At 40.9% G+C, this 24869-nt stretch overlaps 2 protein-coding genes across 2 annotated transcripts; both read right to left on the reverse strand.

Annotated features, from left to right (window-relative positions):
• Window positions 1-2780: 2780 nt before the first annotated feature.
• Window positions 2781-3716, reverse strand: LOC137267620 (micronuclear linker histone polyprotein-like). Its single transcript, XM_067802106.1, has one exon. The coding sequence runs from the start codon at window positions 3714-3716 to the stop codon at window positions 2781-2783; it is 936 nt and encodes a 311-aa protein (XP_067658207.1).
• Window positions 3717-8677: 4961 nt separating this feature from the next.
• LOC137268897 (integumentary mucin C.1-like) lies at window positions 8678-22297 on the reverse strand. Its single transcript, XM_067803496.1, has 8 exons — window positions 22023-22297; window positions 19883-19966; window positions 15329-15412; window positions 14693-14900; window positions 14487-14557; window positions 13724-13855; window positions 10140-10249; window positions 8678-9787 (listed from the first exon to the last, which is right to left on the reverse strand). The coding sequence occupies exons 1-8, from the start codon at window positions 22126-22128 to the stop codon at window positions 9653-9655; spliced, it is 930 nt and encodes a 309-aa protein (XP_067659597.1). The 5' UTR covers window positions 22129-22297; the 3' UTR covers window positions 8678-9652.
• Window positions 22298-24869: the final 2572 nt, after the last annotated feature.

Raw genomic sequence — 24869 nt, forward strand, 5'->3', positions numbered from 1 at the left:
TACATGCAACGTGTGTGTGTGTAACTATTACGCAATTTCTGTAATAATAACTCTGGAAATAATACAAACTGTTAAATGATGATGCTAACAATATTGTTTAATATTCCGGGTTAATATCAATCCCCCTAGCAATCTGTATTGGTCGAAAGATTTCGGCAAATTTGTACAGACATCTCTCAGACAGGTCAACACTGTGATTATGATTATTATGATTATTGTGATTATTGTGATGGAAATCGATCAGGCCAGGTGGATATATTCATATCATTTTCGAATCAGCCTGAACTTTGCAGTACCTACATTTCATGTACCAAATATCCGTTTGTTAAATATGTAAGATACATTTGTCTGAGTATTCGTTTCTCATTTTTATGAAATTGACATTTGAGACCATCGAACAGGTTGTATGTACCAAAGAAAGAAATCATCAGATTTTATATTCTCATTAAAAAATAACAAAAATATTTTGTTTTCTTTTTATCTACACTGTGTAATAGCTATGTCATAGCGTGAATGGCTGTGCTGATTGACTGAGTATGACTTTACGCCGCTTTTAGCGACGGGAATAGAGCCCCGTACTTAGGCGTGACGAACGAACACTTTAACCACTAGACTACCTGTCGTAGTTTAATCGATCAACTTCGGTACAGCTGAGAGTCCACAAGTCCACGACTGTGTAAACGTGGTAGGGCCATGGTGAAATAAATGTGTTGGTCTCACTATCTCATATGAAGGGCTTAAAATGGACGTAGGACATAGTATCTCCTTCGTAGCTTATATCTCCTTCGTAGGAGTTATTAGGTCCTACATAGGACATATCATCTCCTACGGCGGACGTTCTATCTCAAATATACTCAATTAAATATTATATTTAAAAAACGATATCATATCGACTAATGGGATAGGGTGGTAAGACTCGTCGACTTGGCTGTAGCATGGCGTCGTTTCCCTAATGTGTAGGTCGATACTGTCAGCGACAGTCACTGGATTTTCTGGTCCACGCTCGAATTTTCACAGACCGTTATGATACAGTTGCATTATTACTGATCTCCCCGTTTAACAAGAAGTACGATATTAAAAGGTTCAAGGTATGTAAGTGAGTCAACCTGCGCCAAGAAACAGGAGAAAGTGGACCTTAGATTAAAATTAAACATGCGAAAAATAGTTTTCTGCATACATACTTATGTAACTTTTGAAATTCTAATACACATTCACTTAAAGGTCACATGGAACCAAAAATATAGTTAAAACATAGGTATCACTTATTCATGAAATATAAAATGTATTGCTGATTAAGAAAAAACAAACAAATAAACAAAATTATAAACCTGTAATCGCAAATCGCAAATCAAGAGTGCCGTATTTTGTACTTGGGTTTACCTCCCTCGAATTGCAGCAGCCGCGGTACCGAACCCAGTCAGAGCCGGTAGGTGTGCACTCAAGTGAAGCGAAGCCTTTTCAATTGCTACCGCTTAGCCGGCTCTTTGTTTATGGCGTATAAGCGAGATAGGCGTTAACTGCATATGGTCAGTGGTTGAAGATATGCATGGCATATTGCCACTAACAGGCAGGCAGACATATAAGTGTCAATAAACCAGACATTGAGTTTTCTTTGTGACTGAGTCTGCTTATCACAATCAACATGTTTAGTTTTTAGGTAACCAATAGATCATTTACTTGTTGATGTACACAACAAAGATTATACTACGGCTCACGACCTCATACTCCGGGCAGGCATACTGTTTCGAGCTCAGCGAACATATTCGCTGCGCATGCGTTAAGAGCACAGCGCAACAAAGGTGCTGAAACCACGTTTTAGCGAATCGTTTGAACTCCGATTTCGCGGGCTGTTTTTCATCGCGTTTTTTTAGCTTTATAGGTTGAATTGGCATTTTTGATGATTTGTTTCGGTAAGTGCATATCCATAGGTATCAGAATCTGCAAAGTTATGTTTTACGTTGCATGCGACCATTAAATTACAGTGGATCTCCATTTGTGAATGTGTACGCGGTTTCCGTACACAGATATTGTATGGAAATGACTCTAGTATATAAAAACATGTATAGTCTACACGTCACTCCTGTCAATGGCTCTATGGCTCCTGCCTGTGATAATACCACACCACGTGTGTTAGGAACGCCGAACCAACAACAAACATAAGTATATGTTTTAGTTTACCTGTTAAGTTTGTCTGGCATTAATGTACACAGTAATCAGCTGTATGAGGTATTTGTTCAGTTAATACAAACATACATCTGTTCTCTATGTGTTTTTGCAAACAACAGGTGTTTTGATGGCAGGGACTGGATACGGTGTGTGACTTTTTTCTCATATTTCAGTAAGCTGTTTACTTCTATTTTGAATTCCAGACTCACTTTTTGGTGTGAAAAGTTTGATAACTGAGGAACAGGCTGGTATTAGGGAAAATTATAACACAGTTCATTGTATGTTTGGTTTACATGGGCTGATCAATATTGCAGTTAAGAACAAAGTTAACTTATCTTGTGCTTTCGTTGATCATCGGATAGCTTTTGATTATGTAAATCGACATGCACACTGGTACGAGTTATTTAAACTTGGAGTTAGTTCGAAATTTTTGAACTTAGTCCAAAGTATGTACAAAGAAGTCAAGTCCCGTGTAAAGCTAACGGCTGATGTTTATTCAAGCTTTTTGCGTCGTCAATTGGTGTTAGACAGGGTAAAAATTTGTCGCCAGTATTGTTTTCATTATTTCTTAATGATGTAGTAGATGAATTATGGGCGTTGGGTGTTGTTATCTCTTACGTGTGCTTGGTCCTCTTGTCATTTGGTGACGACATGGTCCTCTTGTTATTTGCTGACGACATGGTCTTCTTGGTATTTGCTGGCGATATGGTCCTCTTGTCATTTGCTGACGACATGGTCCTCTTGTTATTTGCTGGCGACATGGTCCTCTTGTTATTTGGTGACGACATGGTCCTCTTGTTATTTGCTGACGACATGGTCCTCTTGTTATTTGCTGACGACATGGCCCTCATGTCATTTGCTGGCGATATGGTCCTCTTGTCATTTGCTGACGACATGGTCCTCTTGTCATTTGCTGACGACATGGTCCTCTTGTCATTTGCTGACGACATGGTCCTCTTGTTATTTGCTGGCGCCATAGTCCTCTTGTCATTTGCTGGCGATATGGTCCTCTTGTCATTTGCTGACGACATGGTCCTCTTGTCATTTGCTGGCGATATGGTCCTCTTGTCATTTGCTGACGACATGGTCCTCTTGTCATTTGCTGACGACATGGTCCTCTTGTTATTTGCTGGCGCCATAGTCCTCTTGTCATTTGCTGGCGATATGGTCCTCTTGTCATTTGCTGACGACATGGTCCTCTTGTTATTTGCTGGCGACATGGTCTTCTTGTTATTTGGTGACGACATGGTCCTCTTGTCATTTGCTGACGACAACATGGTCCTCTTGTTATTTGGTGACGACATGTTCCTCTTGTTATTTGCTGACAACATGGTCCTCTTGTTATTTGCTGACGACATGGTCCTCTTGTTACTTGGTGACGACATGGTCCTCTTGTTATTTGCTGGCGACATGGTCCTCTTGTTATTTGCTGGCAACATGGTCCTCTTGTTATTTGCTGACGACAACATGGTCCTCTTGTTATTTGCTGACGACATGGTCCTCTTGTTATTTGCTGACGACATGGTCCTCTTGTTATTTGCTAACGACATGGTCGAAAGGTCGAAAGGCAGTTGGTTCGTTATATAAACTATGTAATATGAATGCATACATAACTCCTGATGTACAATACCAGATATTTCAGTCAGTTGTTTGCTCAATTCTTTCTTACGGTTGTGAGGTTTGGGGTTTTGTGGAAGCAGATGCTATTGAAAGGGTACATTTAAAATTTATGAAACATATTTTCTATGTGAAAATATCACCTCACTCATACAGCATTTCTGTATGGAGAGCTGGGTACATATCCTCCGAAAGTTTTAAGGCTAGTACGCATTATCAAATATTGGATTAGAAGTAACCCAAATAGATGTATTGTCCTGATATATAAATCATTATTTGATAGTTCGAATGTAAATCATAATATTGAAAACTGGCTAAGTTTGTTGAGAGATGCCCTATTTAGATTCGGTTTTGGTTATGAGTGGGTTGCTCAATGTGTTCCCAATGGCGATGCTTTTCTGAGAGGATTTACGCGGAGGGCTAGAGATATATATTGTCAGGAAGTGTCAGGAAATACGCCAACGTTATTTATCTTCCATTCTCCTAAAAATGTAGATATGCTTAAATTAAATTTGTCAGAATGCTCAAAAGTGAACATGAAGAAGTTACCTTTAATGTTGCCAAATGTATTTATTATGTTATTACTGAATGAAATAAGCTTGAAACTTATAAGAGTATACTATAAATACCCTTGCTGTCAGACAGTGTCATGATTATTGTATGTTAATATTAATGTGCCATATGCCGTGTTGGTGATTGAGAAACGTTCACAGAGTATCGATAACAATGGGGAAAATTATTGATAGAAAAATGAAATGTCCTTTTGTCCACATGACATGCAAGACGAGTGTCATGTGTTTGTTGTATAGGGGCTCGAATAGTCCAAAAAATGACGTCATCAAACACCTGCGTGACCTTATTTCGTCAATGGCCTTGGAAAATACTAACGGTTACCTTATTTTTCACCACAACCTTGAGCGGTCCTCACAGTCATGGGTGTATTTTTAGGTAAGAAGCATAGCAACCATACAGACAGATCAACCGGTTTCATGTCTTACCTACATAAAAACCCCTTTCATTTCTGATCATGCACCAGTTTCATTCCTGAATACACATCACATCCAGGTCTCTCTCTCTCCCTCTTGAAGATGGAAGCCCTTGATCATCTGAGGAAGAATTATTCTGGCCTCGTGCAAGCGATACAGAGAATAGAAGAGGTGGTCGACACTGGAACCCCAACCAGGGAGGAAGAGGGGACACCCATCAGGAAAAGGGACTCCCCTCCTAGCTCCCCGTAAGTACGATTTACTTACTGAGTCACACTCTGGCCTGTGTAGAGGGCGCCTAGAAGTCTTAAGACTAAAAGACCTCTCTTAGACCCCCTAAGCATGGAGTCCGCGAAGTCGGTCGTAGAGTCACTGACTCATGTTGTATTTTTCATTCTTTTGTTTCAGAACGATCATTCTCCGACCTCATTCTGAATGAAGTGGTGCAAACGGTTTCATGAAAACAGATTTTTAAGTGTTTCCAATGTGGTGTCATTTTCAAGAACTGGGAAGTCGATGATGATCCCTGGGTCGAGCATGAAAAGTGGTCTCCAAACTGTCCGTACTTGGCCCTGGTACCTCAGAAAGAGATGGCCTACTGGGGTAGTCATATGGATTTACATGTTTAAGAGATAGACCCAGAGGACCGTGGATCGAAACCACGCTCTGCTCCTTTTTGAACATGAGGGGAGTTCTCTATAAAGGGCTACGAGGGCAATCTAGCTTCATTTAGCCATGGACCTGTAATAGTAACACTTCATCTACAACTGCTAGTATTCAACTGCAACAAGAAAATGAACAGGAGATACTGGAGACCCTATCTAGATGATCCTAAGATATGGAAAAGATATTACTACTTGCAGACCAAGGGCTATCCCAATCCCTTTACGAATGTAGACGATTATGTGATCTATTACGAGAAACAAGGGGTCAAGATGGACCTACCCAGTTCTACAGATACGTTTGCTCTCACGTCTTCCACCCAACAAGTCGTTCAACAGCCAAAAGCCAAGTTGAAGGAATGTCGTCCATAGAGAAAACACCATGGAAGCAGTGCCCACAAAACGAATGAAAACAGATTTTTATGTAGAGACAAAAGGCCAAATGTGTCATTTGTAGTAGGACTGTTGCCGTGTGAACATGTATTCCTGTCCAGTATGCTCCAAACAATATGTTTGGTCTCATGACTTGTCCCGTCATACTCGAACAAAACATTCAGGAGATGATCCAAAGCAGCAGCAGCATCAGCAGCAAGAGCAGCAGCAGCTCTATGTGGGTGATGAATTAAGGTTGCGACACCCATTTACCATGAGTGTCTCTGGGCAGACCTCCCGTGGAAAAACCTACTTAGTGAAGCAGCTTCCTGAACGTATTATATGGTTCTACAAACAATGGCAACCCTTGTATAACGCCATTCAAACCTGTGTTTATCCCTACGTCGAATTCCATCAAGGCATTTTTTCTGACCTGGAAAAGGATGCGTTTCTGGACCCCCAGGTGGTGAATGTCGTTGTGCTTGATGACACAATTTCCACAGTCAGCAAAGATCCACGCATTACAGATCTGTTTACGGAAGGAAGTCATAATCGCAATCTCTCAGTAATTGCCTTGAACCAAAACTTGTATTACAGTAAGGATCCCACACCACGAAGGAACTGTCAATATCTACTTCTGTTCAATAATCTTATTGATCGACGACCCATGACTTTGGCGAGACAGATGTATCCAGGAAACTATAAATATTTCATGGACCAGTTTCAAAGGGCAACTCAGAACCCGTATGGACAGTTGCTGGTTGATCTAAAACCCCAAACATCTCCCCATTTGCGACTTTGTCCTAATGCGTTCAGTTTAAGAGGAAACTTCCAAGCTAGGACGATTCACTCAGAGTTCGACGTTCATCGTGAGCAGACGTGTGAAGAACAGCTCTCAGCCATGCCATCTTGTGATGACTGCGGACTCATGTTTCAAGATCCTTCTGATTTGCAAAAACACAGGCGAAACTGGTGTCCCCAAAAGTCCAATGGGGGCCCTCCTGGAATACCCCAAGTTAAAAAGAAATGGGAGGAAGACAACTCTGATGTGAAGAGACCACTTCCTCTGTCAGAATGTGACTAAGTGTTTAGCAGTAACCATAACTTACAACGACATTACACGACAAGCAATGTCCTGAAATGGAACAGGATGATTATGATGATGATCAATCATTAAGCAGTGTCAACAACAGGAAAAGTAAGATGGCTGATCTCGAAGAGCAAGGTGTTCGGCAAATGTTTTCACGTACACGTGAGCTGAATAGAGATGTACTGGATGAGAAACGCTGTACACGAAGAGAGGTTTTACCGTCCATTCTCGTTCGAAGTCAGGACATATGCTCGGAAGAAAACAAATCTCAAGCTACAGACCCGCACCAAATAGTGGAGCGAGTCCCTGATTGGATATTATAGATGCATGTGAAAAGGGGTTGGAATAATAAGAAAACGCAATCCAATCAGAGACTCGGTCTGCTACTCGGTGCTGGTTCGTAACCTGAGATTTGTTTACTTCCGGGCATATGTCCTGACTTCGTACGAGAATGGACGGTAAAACTATTCAAAGCTTCAAATGGAAATAGAATCAGCGGGTAAGTGATACGCAAGGTACTTTACATAGGTCAACGGAGTATAAATTGTGCAGTTATTTTCAACGATCAAAGCTTCAGAAGCGTATCCCAGACCGAAAACGAGCCGAGGCGAGCCGGGCCGCCATTGTTAGTGTCACACCTTTCTATATCTCATATATTTAGGTCATACTTCCAAATATGTACCAGTGTCGAGCGCCTATGCATTTGACACCTTGGCTGAGTGAGCTAGCTCGACTGCAGGCAGAGAGTGCACCATGTCTCAACGTCATGCACTTCGAGATATGCGACAGAAAAGGTGACTGAGTATGGAAACATGCAAACGTGGTATAAAGACAAGTCAAGTGATTAGTGTCAGCGGAGTTCAAATGAAAACCGGATGAAACTGGTTTGTAAACCAGTAAGTATTGATACTTGCTGATTGGTCCAAATCAATGGGGGTGATGCCATGGCGTGATGTGTCATACCGGTTCCCACGCGGGTGTGAGCCAGGTGTTTAATTAGGTCATTGGAGAGCCTGAGTGAGTTCCAGACTGTACGGTGTTTGGTCCAAATGAATGGCGTGATGTGATGGTGTGATGTGTCATACCGATTCCCACGGGGGGTACACGGTCATTGACGTCCGCGAAATGAGGTCACGCAGGTATTTTGGGACTATTTGAGCCCCAGTACAACATGTGCTGACGTCAGCGTTATTATTTACCCTTTACTTTCAGAATGTAAATAGGTTTAAATTTGTCAGAATACCTAAAAACCCAAATGATGAAGTCATGTTTAATGGTGACAAATGTATGTTATGAATGAAAGAAATAAGCATGGGCACTTATAAACATATACTATATATACCCTGGATCTTGGAAAATGCCATAATCACTACATAGTAGTAAAAGTCTATAGTGTGTACACAATCCTACCACGTGCTCAAAGAACTATATTGTCAGTGAGATGTACTTAATTTGGTTTTTGACCTAATAACATCTTGTCTTGTCTTGTGACGTTTCTACACAGTGAAAATGTATTGGCTGAGAGGTCACATAAAATGGCTTTACGGTGACTTTCAGGAACACTTAAGTGGATATACTGCGCCTTTATAAGCTTGTGTTAGGATAAGAACATTCTTTTCATGTTTGATACATGACCACTGAGGTACGGTGATGTTTGTGTATTGGACAGAAACTATGCTCTTCCGGACAGGTAATAACTGCGTTAGGACATATACTGTGGACATTTTTTGACTAAAATAATATCAGGTGTTACATTCTTTAAAACAATTTTGGAAACAAAAACACTTTTCAAAATGAAATTTATGCACAAAATCTCTGAAATAAGTGTATTTACATGTAAATACAATGCAGTCTTTTAAAGACCGACTACCATTTGAGTTTGGTCGAAGTGAACACATACCTCTGTTGCAGGGAAATTGTTTGTTAACCCAGTCTAAACATACTGAAGGCGTGTATTTGTATATTTGTATTTCCGAAAGTATTATTCATGTTAGAAATGCATTAGAGGCCTCATACTATTTTGAACATGGTAAAAGTATTTAATAGCAAAATCACCATTATATAAATGATTAAAGAAATATTAAGTAATAATTGTTACAAATGCCACCATACAAATGAACATTGCCATCCGTTTGGCTCAAAGCGGATAGATGAATTGCAATCAATTCGAAAACAAACAAACTCTTCTTCATATAATAGTTAATGAAACGCTGATCAAAATCTAAACACCATACCAACTCTGTGAGCTATTTGGTAGTATTTATGTCCTAAAAACAAAATAAAAAAAATGGTTAACAAATTATCATCAAAATATTGTCACAGTTTGCTAACTATTTGTTACGAGAGAGGGGTGTAAAGAGAGGAACAGCCATGATGACGACGGCCACAATCATTTCAAAAGTTTCATTGTGATGATGACTGGCCTAATGGCGGCATGGTCTAAATCACTCTCTTGCCAGTATTTAGTTTCAATATCCTGTTCGACTTTTTCAAAATGTTGTCTTCAATGGTATTGCGAGATGTTACTAATGGATTGTTGTATATGTTTCTGTCCATCACCAAGTTTGAGGGTGGTGGTATAATTCGATTCCCCACAAAGGCACAATACGTGAAGCCCTTCTCTGATGACATTCTCTGTGATATTGCTGGAATATTGCTAAGAGCAGCGTAAAACCATATTCACTCACTCTCTGAAACCGGAGATAAAAATGGAAAGCAACAAGTGACACTGCGTGTATTTAATTTGCTGGGAGTGCAGATTAGTTATATGTATCAGGCAAGAGACTGATGAACTCTGGAGGGCCGGAACATCCTGGCGGCATATCGGCCACAAGTCCCGCTGTAATCAGCTGACCTCTCCGGTCAGGGCATATCAGTGGGCCTCCTGCATCGCCCTGAAACAGATGATGTTTATGTGTTTAGGTTGAGTGAGTCAGATGACCCTGTTTAAGGCTACCCGTTATATTAATATACTGTACGCTTGGTTAGGAGAGGAGAGTTTAGGACGGGGAGAGTAGGGGCGGGCCAGCGTTGAGTGGGTTTGGGACTCTTGAGGGAGGACTGTGCAGGGTTGGAAAGCGCGGGGCGGAGGGAGTAAAGGGTGAAGAGTCAAAGGGTGGGGAGTGCAGGTGGTGAGGGTGGGGATGGTTGGAGCAGAGTTGGGAGCCTAGGGCGGGAAGTTCAGAGAAGAGTGCGGATGAGGAAAGAGATCGACATATGACGATCTGGTTGTTAAGTGTCACGTACATTGCATGTTGTAGCTGTTGTAGAGTCGCTGCACATGTTGGTGTTGTCAGCACAGATTCCCACGATGGAGATGGGAGCTGACTTGGTCCCTTGAAACTTTGAAGCTTCTCCTGTAAAAATTATTAATGACTGTGATCAATATCAGTTATGAAAGTATAAGTAAATGCTCGGATTAAGTTATTAGAGCGGGATAGATTTCCCCAACAAGTAGTACTTTGTGGTACTCATTAATAACTTGAAGAGGTCAGACCACCTGAAACTCATTTCAAATCAGAGACCTTGGCCAATGTCATGATCTATACGTCCTCACGGATGTGTTGGTACTGGTCGATGTCTTTGAAAACTTTAAGAATATCTGGAAGCATTTCTATACCAGTCCCGGCACCCGATTGCTCCAAACAAAGTTAATCGCATATTCCAGAATGAACTGAAATCAAAATCAAACTCAAACATAGTAGACTATGTTTGGTGAATAGAATCATTAAGTTTTCTTGGGCTTCATATTTTAAAACTGCAGCTGAGTTAAAAATCTACATGTTTCGAATTGTCAAATTCAATTTGAAATTTCAGCAAAAACTTAAGTTTCACACAGGTAGTCATCATAGAAAACTATCCGTTATCACTGTTACCCAAAACTTGTACTACTGTAAGGATCCCACACAATAACCCAATAGACAAGCAACAAGTGATGACCTTGGTGAGACTGACGTTTCCTGGATACTCACGAACGTTTATACAACAGTATGAAGAAGCCATTGCCCAACCTTATAGGCACCTCCAAGTCGACCTGAAGCCACTCACTCCGGACACCGGAAGTCTACTCCCTCATTGGTTAGCGCATGCACAAAGACAAGAACAAACACAGATTCCTATAAATAGAGGGCCGGAACAGGAAGAATCCCATTCTTGACTAGATTTTGGAAGTGAGCAGACGTATCCTTGATGACAGTGGATTCATGTTTCATGTTACATGCACCATTTGCAAAAACATGATATAACTTTCCTGAAAGATGTGAGCGAAATGTGAAGATGATGACGAAAACATGATGCCACTTAAAAGACCAAGGACTAATGATGTGGACTATGTGCTGGACACAATATGTGATTTGGAAAAAGCTGACGAGCATAATAGATCTGATATGGTGACCAAGGAATAACAATACCAAGATGATGGGAAATCTCCAGAATGGATTGAACAGAAAATGAGGAAACTCTGGGAAGATATCCACTTGAAAGACGTATAAGACAGGTGTCTACAGCGGTGTGTATTACTAGTAGTCCTCTGTTTTCAAACATTATCGACACCCGTGAAGGTCCCGGGGTAGAACAGGCCTTCAGCAACCCATGCTTGCCACAAAAGGCGACTATGCTTGTCGTAAGAGGCGACTAACGGGATCGGGTGGTCAGGTTCGCTGACTTGGTTGACACATATCATCGGTTCCCAATTGCGCAGATCGATGCTCATGTTGTTGATGACTGGACTGTCTGGTCCAGACTCGATTATTTACAGGCCGCCGCCATATAGCTTGAATATAGCTGTTTGCGGCGTAAAACTAAACTCACTCACTGACTCAAACATTATCGAACAGTTGAGAAAAGAAGAGCACACCGGCCTAATTTATTTAAAGATTCTTTGAAAGATTCGACCGGTATGGATACGTATTTTACCTCACATTCTGTCACATGTGAAGATGATGACGACGATGATGACAACGACGACGATGGTGATTGATGATGATGAAAACAGTAGTGACGACGAAGGATGATTCTTACCATTGCACAGTACATAAACGGAGACTTTTTATACTTGTTACCATTTGAGAGCAGACAGAACGAGTCAACATGTCTTTGGAAGATTATCTAAAGACGATCTACTTCAATCCTTCACATCCTGCTAGCTTTTCTGGACTTGATAAGTTGTATAGATACACCAGAAAAGCAGGGAAATATGCCTTGAGTATTATCAAATATAAGATTGCAAAGTGGCTTCAGCGACAAGAACCTTACAGTCATCAGCGTCCTGTGAGAGGAACATTCACTAGAGACAGAATCATCGTGACTGGTATAGACGATCAGTGGTCAGCTGATCTCATGGATATGGTCAAGTTTGCTAAATATAACATAGCGTACGTCTTGGTAGTGATCGACGTGAACTCCTAATACCTTTCTCTAACACCTTTGAAAGATATAAAATGCCATACTGTGGTCAAAACCCTTACAGCCATATTCAGCAAACGGAGACAAGAACAAGCCCTGGAAGACTCAGAACGATGGACGACAAGAGTTTCATGTCACCCTCTACAGCGACTAAAGGCAAGGAAACCACTATCTGGTGGCGCATGTTCTGGCCCAAGAAAGGTGTTGTGAAAAAGACTAAATCATTTCGTTTTAAAAGTTCGAGATCGAGTGAGACTGAGTCATCAACCTTTAAGCAGAGAATACGAATATGAATGAAAAAGGACTGGGTAAATTTCCACCATTTCTCAGAGAATCTATTGAGGTGTATAGAGTTAAGGATTACGGCGATGACGAAATCCAGGGCACCTTCTACCTATACTAATTAAAGAAGGTTTAGCGACCAGAGGACGTGGAAACAATAAAGAGTGAGTGAGTTTAGTTTAGCTTTATTCCAGCTCATGTTGTTGATCACTGGATTATCTGGTTCAGACTCGATTATTTACAGACTGCCGCCATATAGCTGAAATATTGCTGAGTGCTGCACAAAACTAAACTCACTCACTCTCTCACTCACTTTAGTATTGCACAGAGGGCTAGACATTAGAGACAATAATGATGGTTCGGTGACTGTGAGACAGACTCTGGGACAGCTTGTGTGCCTTTTTTGACCCACTGAGCTTTGACAATAGGGAACAAGTACTTCTGCTCTTTGTGAGTTGTGGGAAGAGCTAACCTCTCGACGCCCTATCCTCCTCAAGGAGTAAAGAGGACGAAATCAAAGTAAGTCAGTTACAGTAAAACATGTAATCAGAGACAAAACTTCTAATTTCCATTATATCCACAATGATGTTGCTAAAAGCGGCGTAAAACAAAACTCAATCACTCACTTGGTATATTCATTTAAAGCAAGAATACAAACAAAAGTTCAAGGGGTCGAGCATGTGACAACAGTTTTAATTAAAGCTACTTTGTAAAGAACCCAACCCAAGTATCTGCTAATGAAATAATTTTTTTTCTCCAAAGATTATAATTCTTTTTACATTTTAGGGCCAATTAAAACACTTTTTGGGGGTAAATACCCAGACAGGTCCTCGCGTGGATCACTGCAACCCTGTTAATAATCGCATATAATTTGTCTGGTAGAAAATCGGGTTTTAATGCAAGTTCTCTGAGATTGTTGGTTTCCTTGCTTGTCGGTGGTGGGGTTGATTAATGGTTAAAGTGTTGACTCATACGAAGTGTGAAACCCTTTTTCTTGTGTCGCCAGTCGGGATAATGTTGGAATATTGTTAAACTCACTCACTCACTCTTAGCTTCTCCTGGGTAAATGTTAAACTATGGTCATTTGGCCGTTTTGAGAATGTGATTAAATCACTTATCAAAATGGACGATTGAATGTGACGTACCATCAATGAGTCCAGCGCCGAACATTGTGCAGGATGTCATGTCAAGCTCCATAGTGTCGTCAGCAATACAAGCAGGCAACAGGCAACTGGCTCCGTCAAAGGTCACGGGAACGTCAAGAGTAAGCTTACCGTCTGAAGGAAACCATACAAGTCAAGGCTTTTCATTACACCGGAAATGGTTTCACCTTCTGTACGCGATGCTCCATGTTTGAGTTTGTAATGTATGATGGTATGACTGGGAAACTGTGCTAGAATCAGTTGACATCTTTCGTTCTCAGCAATATTCCAGCTACATGGCGACGGGTTGGAAGTAATCGAGCTTAGGTCAGAAAAGTACAGTGGTTGAGCATGGATGTTCACAAATGAGACACGATGACATGTGCCTATGTGTCTACCAAGTCAAGAAACGTGACCACGCAATTACACACACACACACACACACACACACACACACACACACACACACACACACACACACACACACACACACACACACACACACACACACACACACACACACACACACACACACACACACATGTGTATATGTTTGTGTCGATGTGTGCATGTGAATATGTGTGTGTGTGTGTGTAACAATACAAGCCAGTTCACAGGAACAAGTGGGCGTAGCAGGAGAATTATACGAGCAAATGGTACAAGGGACCGTATATCAACTTCTGGCTGATAAAGGTTTCCGTGACTTCAGGGTGGGAGTGGACAGAGGTGTCGACTGTTAACGCTAGCATTTCCAACGGTTTCTCACCAGTTCCTGTCCTTCCAGAAATTGTGGCCACCCGACTGCCGGTAAAGTCATTGACAGCAACAGTGAAGGCTCTGAAATAAATGACGAGATGATCTCACAAAGTACGTTCCTTTTCTACTGTCTGTCATTATATTTACAAAACAGGTCTACTGTCAACAGGAACTAATTTAACAATATGCTACTCTAGCTGCTGCAACTGCACGTACTCTGGAATCGCAGCCAGCTGTGCAATACAGAAGTCGGAAGTGAGGACGGTGTCGGCAGAGATTAAGACAGCAGAACAGATTGGCTGAGGATCAACGCCGGGAATTTCAGTGTTGATACTGACAAATCCCGGTGCGTCTTGGCATGATGTTGCTGGGGTGTCACCTGACATCCGTGTTGTTTTTGTCAAGAAGTCATTGTAGGCACACCCTGGAATATTCACAAAGACAATAGTATCATTGTATTTCTGTTAGTTGGAAGAACAATGTCTGGGTGTTGTATGGAGTGGACTAATATCGATTTTACATTGTCGCTTTTCATGTTTTTGTAGAAGAACAATGAAAGGATGTTGTATGGAGTTACATTATCGGTTTTCTTCAAGGGGTCATGACGGCTCATTGGTCTGTATTTATAGCTCGTCAAAAACTTGTAATAGTGGGTTCGAATCCCGCTTCGTCCTGATTAGCTATGGTGCCGGCAAATCTAGAATCATTCTCGCGAGTTCGCAAACATCCTTAACCTTCATAAACATGGTCTTATCTTCCACATTAGCTTACATCCGGGATATGACTGGAATACTGTATAAAGCGGCAATAAATTCAACTCACTCACTCACCTACTCGCTCAGGAGTACATACTTGTTCGGAGGGCAACTTTTGCTGGCGCCTTGGTTGTCGTTACCGTCTCTGTTGTTGTTAGCAGTTGCGTTGTCGTCTCTGTTTCTACAATCGGTATCATTACATTATGTGGATTAACAACATAACAACATAACCATGCTTTAAACATTTGGCATAATTCCGCTTTCACTCATTCTCACTCAACCGACTTCCGGTTAGGCCTTGATGTCGACAGGCCGCTGATGTCGCGGCTTCCGAAAAACTGCCTGATTTAACTAAGCATGTCGGTCACTACAAGACGAGGAGATGGCAGAGGAAAGTAGACAGATGACCCTCACTTTCTCGTCAAGGCAGGGTGGACATTTTTTTTTAATAAAACACTGACTACCGAAAAACATGACGAACCATTCTGCGAAGTGACGGAAACCATGCCGGACAAGATGGCGGAGGGCATGAAACTATTCATCAGCGAAGCAGTTGAGAAAACAGATTGATTGTTTTGAAAGTACCAGAGCTATGATAATCCTTCTACTCTGATCAAAGATATAGATACTCACGCTTCATCCGTACTTTCATTTGTTTTGAAAACGGGACATATTTGGAGATCACTCCTGTACAACCCAAGCTAAGGTAATCCCTCTACTCTGATTAAAAAAATAAAACGTTTTAACTACCATTTTTATCAACAAGTATATAAGACCCAGTTACACGTATTTTGATTAGCTATGGCTGGTGTTCAGATAGCAGAGTTTGTTATATCGTAGAGAGGAGCCCGACAAGTGTTGCATGCTGGATTTCTATACAAGTTGAACAAGTCTGGAAATGTGTCTGACTACTGGAAGGTGTTGTTCCTAGGTGTAGAAGCAACTTGTCAACAACTGGAGAGTTCATCAGAGCGATTACTGGCGAGCACAATCACGGGCCCGACAATCCAGCCACAGTTAGACTCATGAGCACACTGAGAACAAGAGCAAGAGATGAGTCAACACCGATGCCCCTAATGTACAACTGCCTGTTGATGCTGCTGCTGTTGCACAACCTCTGTTCAGTGTAAAGTCAGCATTGTATAGACACAGAAGGAAGACAACTCCTAACTGCTACCTACTGTAGAGTTTTTCATGCGCTGAAGGATGCTGTTCAACAAACAACTGACAGACCTGACTTTCTACCTCTGACTATCCAGGCAGACTTTGAGTACCCTGTTCATAAGGCTATCTCTGATGAATTCCCTAACACATCTGGTAGTGGGTGTTACTTTCATTACACGCAGTGCTTGTGGCGCAAAATTCAGGACCCAAGGCTTGTGACAATGTACAAAGAGAATGATGACTTATCTGTGCTGTTTAGATCTGCGGCAGCCCTTCCCTTTTTACCTCCTGAACTTGTCCAAGACACCTGGCTTGAGGCCATGAACCAAGCACCAGACATCCGTGGATGTGAAGCATTCAAGGACTACGGTGTGAGTGTCTGGCTTGATGATGATGCACGTTTCCCCATTCCAAAACACATGGTCCACGAACAAATAACCACCTCGAGGGTTTTCACCACTCGCTCAACCAGAGATTCAGACACGGTCACCCTAACATTTTTGAATTCATCGAGGCGATAAGGAGAATCGAGGCCACGAATAGAAGAAGAATTGCCCAGATGGAGTATGGTGCACTGCACCACCAAGGAAAAGAATGTACAGAGATTTATAGATTCTCGCATCCGTCGCTTGCAGGATCAGCTCCAGAGACAACAGAAGTCGCCCTTTGAATTTGTTCGGGCAGCAGGCAATGTTGCAAAACAGATTTTGTAAATACAAATTGTAAACTGAAGAAGAAGAAATAACACTCCAGAAGTTTCTTTGAGATGTCAATTATTATTCTTAATTCACTTACTATAAGGTGTATCTGAATAAATGTTTATGAACCCGGTGCAGCTATAGTTGTTTATGGTGCTGTTGGAACGTATGTGTAAGAGTATGTTGATGAGAAACTTGGAGTAGTCAGAATGGGAAGATATCGATGGAACAGTCTACCATTGATGGAGGGGAGAGAGCTAGCAATTAAAAACCACTGGACTGGAACAAGTTGCATATTGGACGGGTAGTCAAACTGGGAGTAGTCATAATGGGAATGAACCCACTTTTGTCGATCGATCAGAAGGCAGATCGGGAAACACCTGCCGGATGTATTTTTCGTTTATATATTGTTTTGTTTAAGTATGCATGGTGTGTGAGTGGTGTGACTGGATGCTTTATCTACATGATAATAGACTACCGCTGAATACAGTATTTTCGTGTGATGATAATAGACTACCGCTGAATACAGTATTTTCGTGTGATGATAATAGACTACCGCTGAATACAGTATTTTCGTGTGATGATAATAGACTACCGCTGAATACAGTATTTTCGTGTGATGATAATAGACTACCGCTGAATACAGTATTTTCGTGTGATGATAATAGACTACCGCTGAATACAGTATTTTCGTGTGATGATAATAGACTACCGCTGAATACAGTATTTTCGTGTGATGATAATAGACTACCGCTGAATACAGTATTTTCGTGTGACACCTTAACTGTAGAGGTCTTGGTGATATGAATAAGAGGAGAGATGTATTTTAAAGCTCTAAACTCTTCTCTCTATATTTTATTCAAGACACACATTTCACATTAAATGACGAAACATATAAGAGCAATGTGGGGTCATGATGTTTTCCTTTTACAAAATGACACATACTAAATTTAAAGAACTTGGTAATGATTCTTGTCTTCTTGGTGGTGATTTCAATATTTCTCTTGATCAAGATAAAGATGTTTGAAACTACTAGAATGTTAATAACCCAAAGGCAAGAGGCCAATTACTAGAATTAATAGGAGAACTCAATCCTATTGATAAATGGTGGGATAGCAACCCAGGATTGAGACAGTACACCTATCGATGCACAAAACCTGTGAAGTAGGCCAGGATAGACTTCTTTTTTTTTTTAAGTCAGAAAATCTTTGTAGAAACACATCTCAAGTGAAAATAACCCCAGGTTATCGAACAGATCACTGGCTAGTTAGCTTCAATATTACTATGAAAGAACACACAAAAATAACTACTCACTGGAAAATTAATAACTCTGCTGCAGGACAAGACATATGTTGAGGAAATTAAGAATCATATACAGTGTTCCCAGAAATTATTGAGAAAATCTTTGTTTTTTTTCTAATGATGCTAAGATTGGAAAAAGGGCTTTCACTATGCACTAAGCATACTAAATAAGGGAAACAACTCTTGAAGGCTTAGAAGGCAGCTCATTACGTCAAGAGTTATCTCCCTTGTCTGAGCAGACGGCTTCCTGTGTTGACATGGCAGAATTTACAGCAAGAGAGAAAAGAAAGTTCATTCTAGATGGTTTTGAAAGGGGTGAGGCTGATGCTAAAGTGTTAGCTTGTAGACACGGTATTCCTCTGTCTACAGTATACAGAACTTTGAAGAATATTCAAACAGGAACCGGGATAGAGCACAAAGCAGGGACAGGTCGGCCTAGGAAATTCAGTGTTGTGGATCGCCGAAGACTTGGGCAGATTGTGAGTAGGGGCAAATTGAAAAGTGTTGAGAACATCAGAAATGAAATGATTAGCAGAGGAAGTCCTCAGGTATGCAATGAAACAGTTAGGCAGGAATTACAGAGACTTAATTGGGTGAAAAAACGTGGAATTCCCTCGCCGTTGATGAAAGATGCCCAAAAGGAAAAACGTTTAAACTGGTGTCGGGCTCATGAAAATCAAGATTGGGATAATGTTTTCTTTTCGGATGAAAGTTCAGTTTGGCTTTTCCCTAATTGTGTGAAAATTTGGGCCAAAGATACTGTCAAACCTATCTACCAGCGACCAAAGCATAGCCCGAAGTTTCACATGTGGGGTGACATATCGGCTCGCGGAGTGACGCCATTGTGTGTTTTCACGGGAAACTTGACAAAAGAAAGATACGCTGACATTCTAAATGGTCACCTTCTTCCGACAGCACAAACATTGTATGAAGATGATTGGATTTTCCAGCATGATAATGACCCAAAACACACTGTGCGCTACACAAAACAGTGGTTGTCGGGCGAAAATGTTCAAGTTTTAGACTGGCCCAGTTACAGCCCACACCTAAACCCAATTGAGAATGTGTGGGGAGTCATGAAGGACAGAATAAACCAAAAGGGACTGAGAAATATTGAAGATATGAAGGCCGAGGTGGTCCAATATATGGATACCCTGTCACACGATTACCTACAAACTTTGATGGGTAGTGTGCCCAGGCGTATTCAGGCATGCATTGCTGAGCGAGGAGGTCTAACAAAGTACTAAAACAAAACTGAGACTGTAAAAGGATGATGTTTTAACATGTTTATGTAAGTAAAACGCCAGAAGTTAATAAACGTAATGAGTTACATGACGCAACATGATTCTCAATAATTTCTGGGAATACTATATATTCAGCTAAGAAAGGATACGCTGCGCCAGTTTACAATCTGGATAACCTTGATAATGTATCAAACGTAGATATAGTAATTTCGATAGATGACCACCTATTCAAGGAGTGCATACCTGTTGGAGAGGTAGATTTTGCTGGCGCCTTGGTTGACGATACCGTCTCTGTAGTTGTTACCATTTGCGTTGTCGTCTCTGTTTCTACAATCGGTATCATTACATTATGCTCATTAGCAACACAAACATGCTTTAAACATTTGGCATAATTCCGCTTTCACTCATTCTCACTCAACATGCACATGTACTTGGAAGTGCATGGTGTTAAGTGCAAACATATTGAACTTCTTCTCAAATGATCATTATTCATTGTTATTTTACCAATATTATTCCCAAAATACAGTGGAAGCTGTCAAAACCGGCATCTGACCAATCCGGCATCTTGTGATCACCAGCATGAAATCTCAGTCCCTTCCGTGACATGTACATTTATCATCAGCTCTGCAATCCAGCATGTCGTCAAAACCGGATTATTTCTTCAGTCCCGATGATTGCCGGTTTTGACAGGTTTCGTTGTACATAAATAAACATTCTCACGATATGTGAAACAACACATTATAGTTAAAAGATGTCTATCGTCAGCGACGGTGTATCTATGAGTTGTATTAAAAATAACACTATTGATGGTGCATGTTATTTTTTCATACATCATGAGGATGATATTTTACGTTATCGGCCAAAAGGAAAGACCACATCAAAGGACAAAAATATAAATCCAGTAACGTTTAGAAAGTCATTTGTAATAATAACTTAAACTATAGACATGTTGGGAAGATACTATTTGTAGCTTAGGGTGTATTTTACGCTAAGACTACATACGATTTTACGCATACCCTAATCAGGTCTATACTGAACAGGTAAAAAAGTCTAGCTTTCTGGCAAGTGTTGTTAATAGAAGACAACCAAAATTATGTCTAAGTATTTATTCCATAGAAACACTATCAAAATTAAAGAATTTGGTAATGATTCTGATGCTGAAATTTGCTGCTGACTTTGACTTGCAACAACTTCAAATTGATCATAATCCGTCAGTTGAAATACCCTTGACCGCGAAGAAGTGACAATCTCTTTAGGTGAAACACAAGCCGTACAACGTCGCCTCATTGCGTCAACTAGTCTGGAAAATGCCTTAAGCAAGTGGTTCCACTCGAACACCAATCTCTGTTCCAACTGCACAAGTGTGAATGGCTGTCTGCCCGCAGCAATGCAATTTTGTCTCAGAAGGTTCAATGAGAGCCATATAAGGGAAAAGGAGACTGCCATTCAAGAACGTTAATGTTATTCTGAGCCAGATAATCCAGCGACAGCCTTCTGTAATCGACAGCAGCTGTAAATATCGCTTTTGTGTCAAAATTGGTCCTTCTTATGTTCGTCGGCAGCGACTTCCAGTAGCCCGAGGACGACCCTAATCGCGTGGCTGGACACTGCGCCCCTTGACCCATCAACTAAGACAACTGTTGCTGTTGCTGTTGCTGAGTAAGGTCAGTTCCATAGATGAGTGACCCGGATGAGCTGACCTTGCGCATGAGTTGTCAATCGTGGTCGTCCGGTACGGGGACGATTAGTATCAGTCTCGGTTTACTGATGACGTTGAGCAAGTCATGTAATGGTGGTGAGATAACAGCCCAATTGTCTAGCTACAGCGGTTGCAGAGCTACCTCCGCGAAACTTTCCAATAGCCATTTCCCTCCGCGACGTCGTACCGTCCAGGCATCGTTTGTGTAGTGTGTACACCTCCTAGTGTCAATACCGAACTGTTTTTTTACACATACCTTATAAAGGATAACTCAGGGGGAAATGCATTCAAATGCAATCTAGAAACGTCAATAAACATGCTAAAATTATGGTTTTGCTGCACTGTGGGTGTGTTTGTGCGAATGATTCGTATGAGCGTCAAATTGCATAACATCATCTAATCTCACTACGTAACTTCACCATGAACGGTCCAGAAATATGAACGCTTACTTTCGTGAGATTTCATTTTTCTAAAACTTGCATTCCTTTTGCTGTTGAGTATATATGATCAAGACTACCCGTGAAGATCCGGGTTATAAATGATCTTCAGTAATAATCAATGCTTTCCGACTAACAGGATCTGGTGGTCAGGCTTGCTGACTTGGTTAACAAAATGTTGGAATTCTAGAGTGTGGCGTTAAACAAACAAACTAACAAACAATGGAAGAAAGAAGAGGTCACTTACTGCATGTACTGACTGTGCAGGCAAGAACAGCCACAGCGAGAGCAAAACCTGACATCGTTCTGAAAAGTTCTCTCGTCCTTTCACCACTTCTGGAAACGTTGAGCATTATATAGTGTTCCCCAGGACCTTGTGTGACGTCAGGACCAATCGAATGAAATCCAATATTTGTATGTAAAAGAATATCAAGGAATCACAAATGAAATTAATGGTAATAACGTCGCTGATATACTTGTGAATACAGACAGGCTTCAGTGATCGACATTGTCGATGGGAGTGTCAGAAGATCTATTGATAACAGCACTGCCAAGGTTTGGATAGATGTAATGAACGGATGTATGTGCCACATCAGACAAAGCATACATGGGAACAACAGAAGATATGTTTCCATTTTTGAGAGGGGCAGTGGGGTAGCCTAGTGGTTAAAGCGTTCGCTGGTCTTGCAGAAGACCCGGGTTCAATTCCCCATATGGGTACAGAGTGTGAAGTACATTCCTGGAGTGTCATGCCGTGGTGTTGGTGGAATATGGCTACAAATGGCGTAGAACTGGTTGCAGTGCCACTCAAACCTACCCTCAACACACATTATTTAGACATTTTTATTAACTGAAGACAAGGTCCGCGACACTTCTTAATATAAACGCTGTGAAACGGTATTGAAGTCATATATGATTTGTGAAGTACGTAGCATACAAAACAAAAGCTAGTTAAAATATTGAAATTCCGTATTCATTTAGCATATGAAAATATGAAACTCTGAAACATTGCTTTATTAAATTACAATTTGTGCATCCAAAATTGAGCCCCTTAGTTGAAGCTACATATGGCTTTATGGGACAGCAGATGTTGAGACCAATAGATACTTGTGCCGTAAACAATCGTTATTGAAACATAACATTAACGCTAGTAAATGTTAGCAATTTACGGATGGGCGTTAAAAGCTAAACCGCGGTAGAAAGTGATTTAATCATTGAAAATCAGAGTCGACGCCACAAAAATAAAGTCTTAAAAGAGAAATTTATACAGACACAATTCACTTTAATGTGATCATTAACTCTTGTCAGGCAGGTGGCATCGTGCTGATGTGTCATAATTTCTTCCTCAAAATTCCCACAAGCTGATTTTAAGTGGTAATATATGTGACTGTTTTTTTTGTGATTGAAAAGATCGCAAGAACGCAGCCGGTTGGTTGAGAACGTGTCGCGCGTGCACGCAACTTGCACGTGAATGTTGCCAGGCACGTGACTTTCTTCACCACTCGTCCCTTTCCGCCAAGGTTATTCGGTTTTTTCCCGGAAGAACACGAGATGGTCACGCCGTTCAGAGGGAGACCGAGCATGAGCGATTTTTTTTCCTTCAGGCGGCTATTTTTCACACCTCGAGACAGTCCATGAGGAAGTGAAAGGTTGTGGTATTTCAAGGTGAAGACATACATGACGTGAGTAGACAGTTTTGTTCTAAACAGCATCCAAATGGTTTCCCGTTTACTTAGATAATTAATGACTTCGACGTTAAAGTGTGAAATATCTGTTAAAGTAAATTCGGCCTTAATACAGTTACGGCGGTAGGGAGATAGGAAGCTTAATGAAATGAGTTTAGTGAATGGATTCGTGCAGAAGTGAGCAATGTGTTTTTTCAAGTCAAAGGCGGCTTATTTCGAACAGATTATGAGATCATGTTAATAAGTGTGCGATAATATTTTATTACAAAGCACACTTTTTATATGCCCATTTTGAAATTTAACTTATCTTCACGATGAACGATGGCTGACGAAGAAAACTCTGAACAACACTAAAACTAGAAAGTATGTAGCAACCATGGCGTCTCACTACCACTATAAAATCAAACAGGAATGAGGGGTCGTCTCTAAAGCCAAAACTCCGGAGGGGTGTCACAGACAGTGGTTAGAGTCAGACTGAATCAATGAACAAATAAACAGGTAGGAGGGGTGGTCTCAAAAACGAGATATGAACAGAGATATGACAATCCTCGAGGTTAAGGAAATTAAACTGGAAAAAGTAAATTTACTAATTTACAGTTTACAAATAATATCCAGTTCTGTCTATTTTCTGGTAGTCGTGCAACCCATATATTTTGAGAATTTGTTAAGCTGGCTGAATTAAGGTTTTCTGTGGATTTAATTCTTTTTGATATGTTCTCATAAATTTTCTGAAGAAAAGACACGCAAGATTGTTTTTAATATGTGAGACATATTCAGCGCACATGAAAAAGCATATTAAGTCTTCCAGATGCTCTTGTTGCCTGCAGGCATCAGCAAGTTCATTTTATGGAAAGAGAGCGAGTCGACGGTACGTCATCTTACCTGGATGAGTGACCTATCAATATAGAGTCCGTGTGCAGGAGATATACTATTTATGTACTGTACTTGTTTATACAGCTTGCCTGTCGATGGACAAGAGGGTATATGGGGTAACAATGACGTGGAAGGGTCAGGGTGTGTTATACTATTACTTGTTTAAGCTGTCGAAGGAATGGAAGGGTGTTAAGCAGTAAGGTAATGTCCACATCAGTAGCTATATGCTTGCAGGTTGGTTGTTACAGTAGGTATTATATCTACAAGTGCCATTTTAAATTTTTATGGTTTTTATCCTTGTTTTAATGTCTGATAGGCCTAGGTAGGTCGGACCCTGTACAAGGATGTGACACACAATAATAAACAGTTTCTTCATCTTCTATAGTCTAATCTATTTTTCAGCAGCTATTCGTAGTACGAGTACAGATGCGTTTCTAGATATTCTATTACTCATCCTACTGAACTCCCAGCTGGGCCGAATATTTCGACATACGCAATTTGCAGTTGTGTAAATTGTCAGGATACACAGTTCAGCT

This window comes from Haliotis asinina, chromosome 16 (assembly GCF_037392515.1).
Source record: "Haliotis asinina isolate JCU_RB_2024 chromosome 16, JCU_Hal_asi_v2, whole genome shotgun sequence".
NCBI lineage: Eukaryota > Metazoa > Mollusca > Gastropoda > Lepetellida > Haliotidae > Haliotis > Haliotis asinina.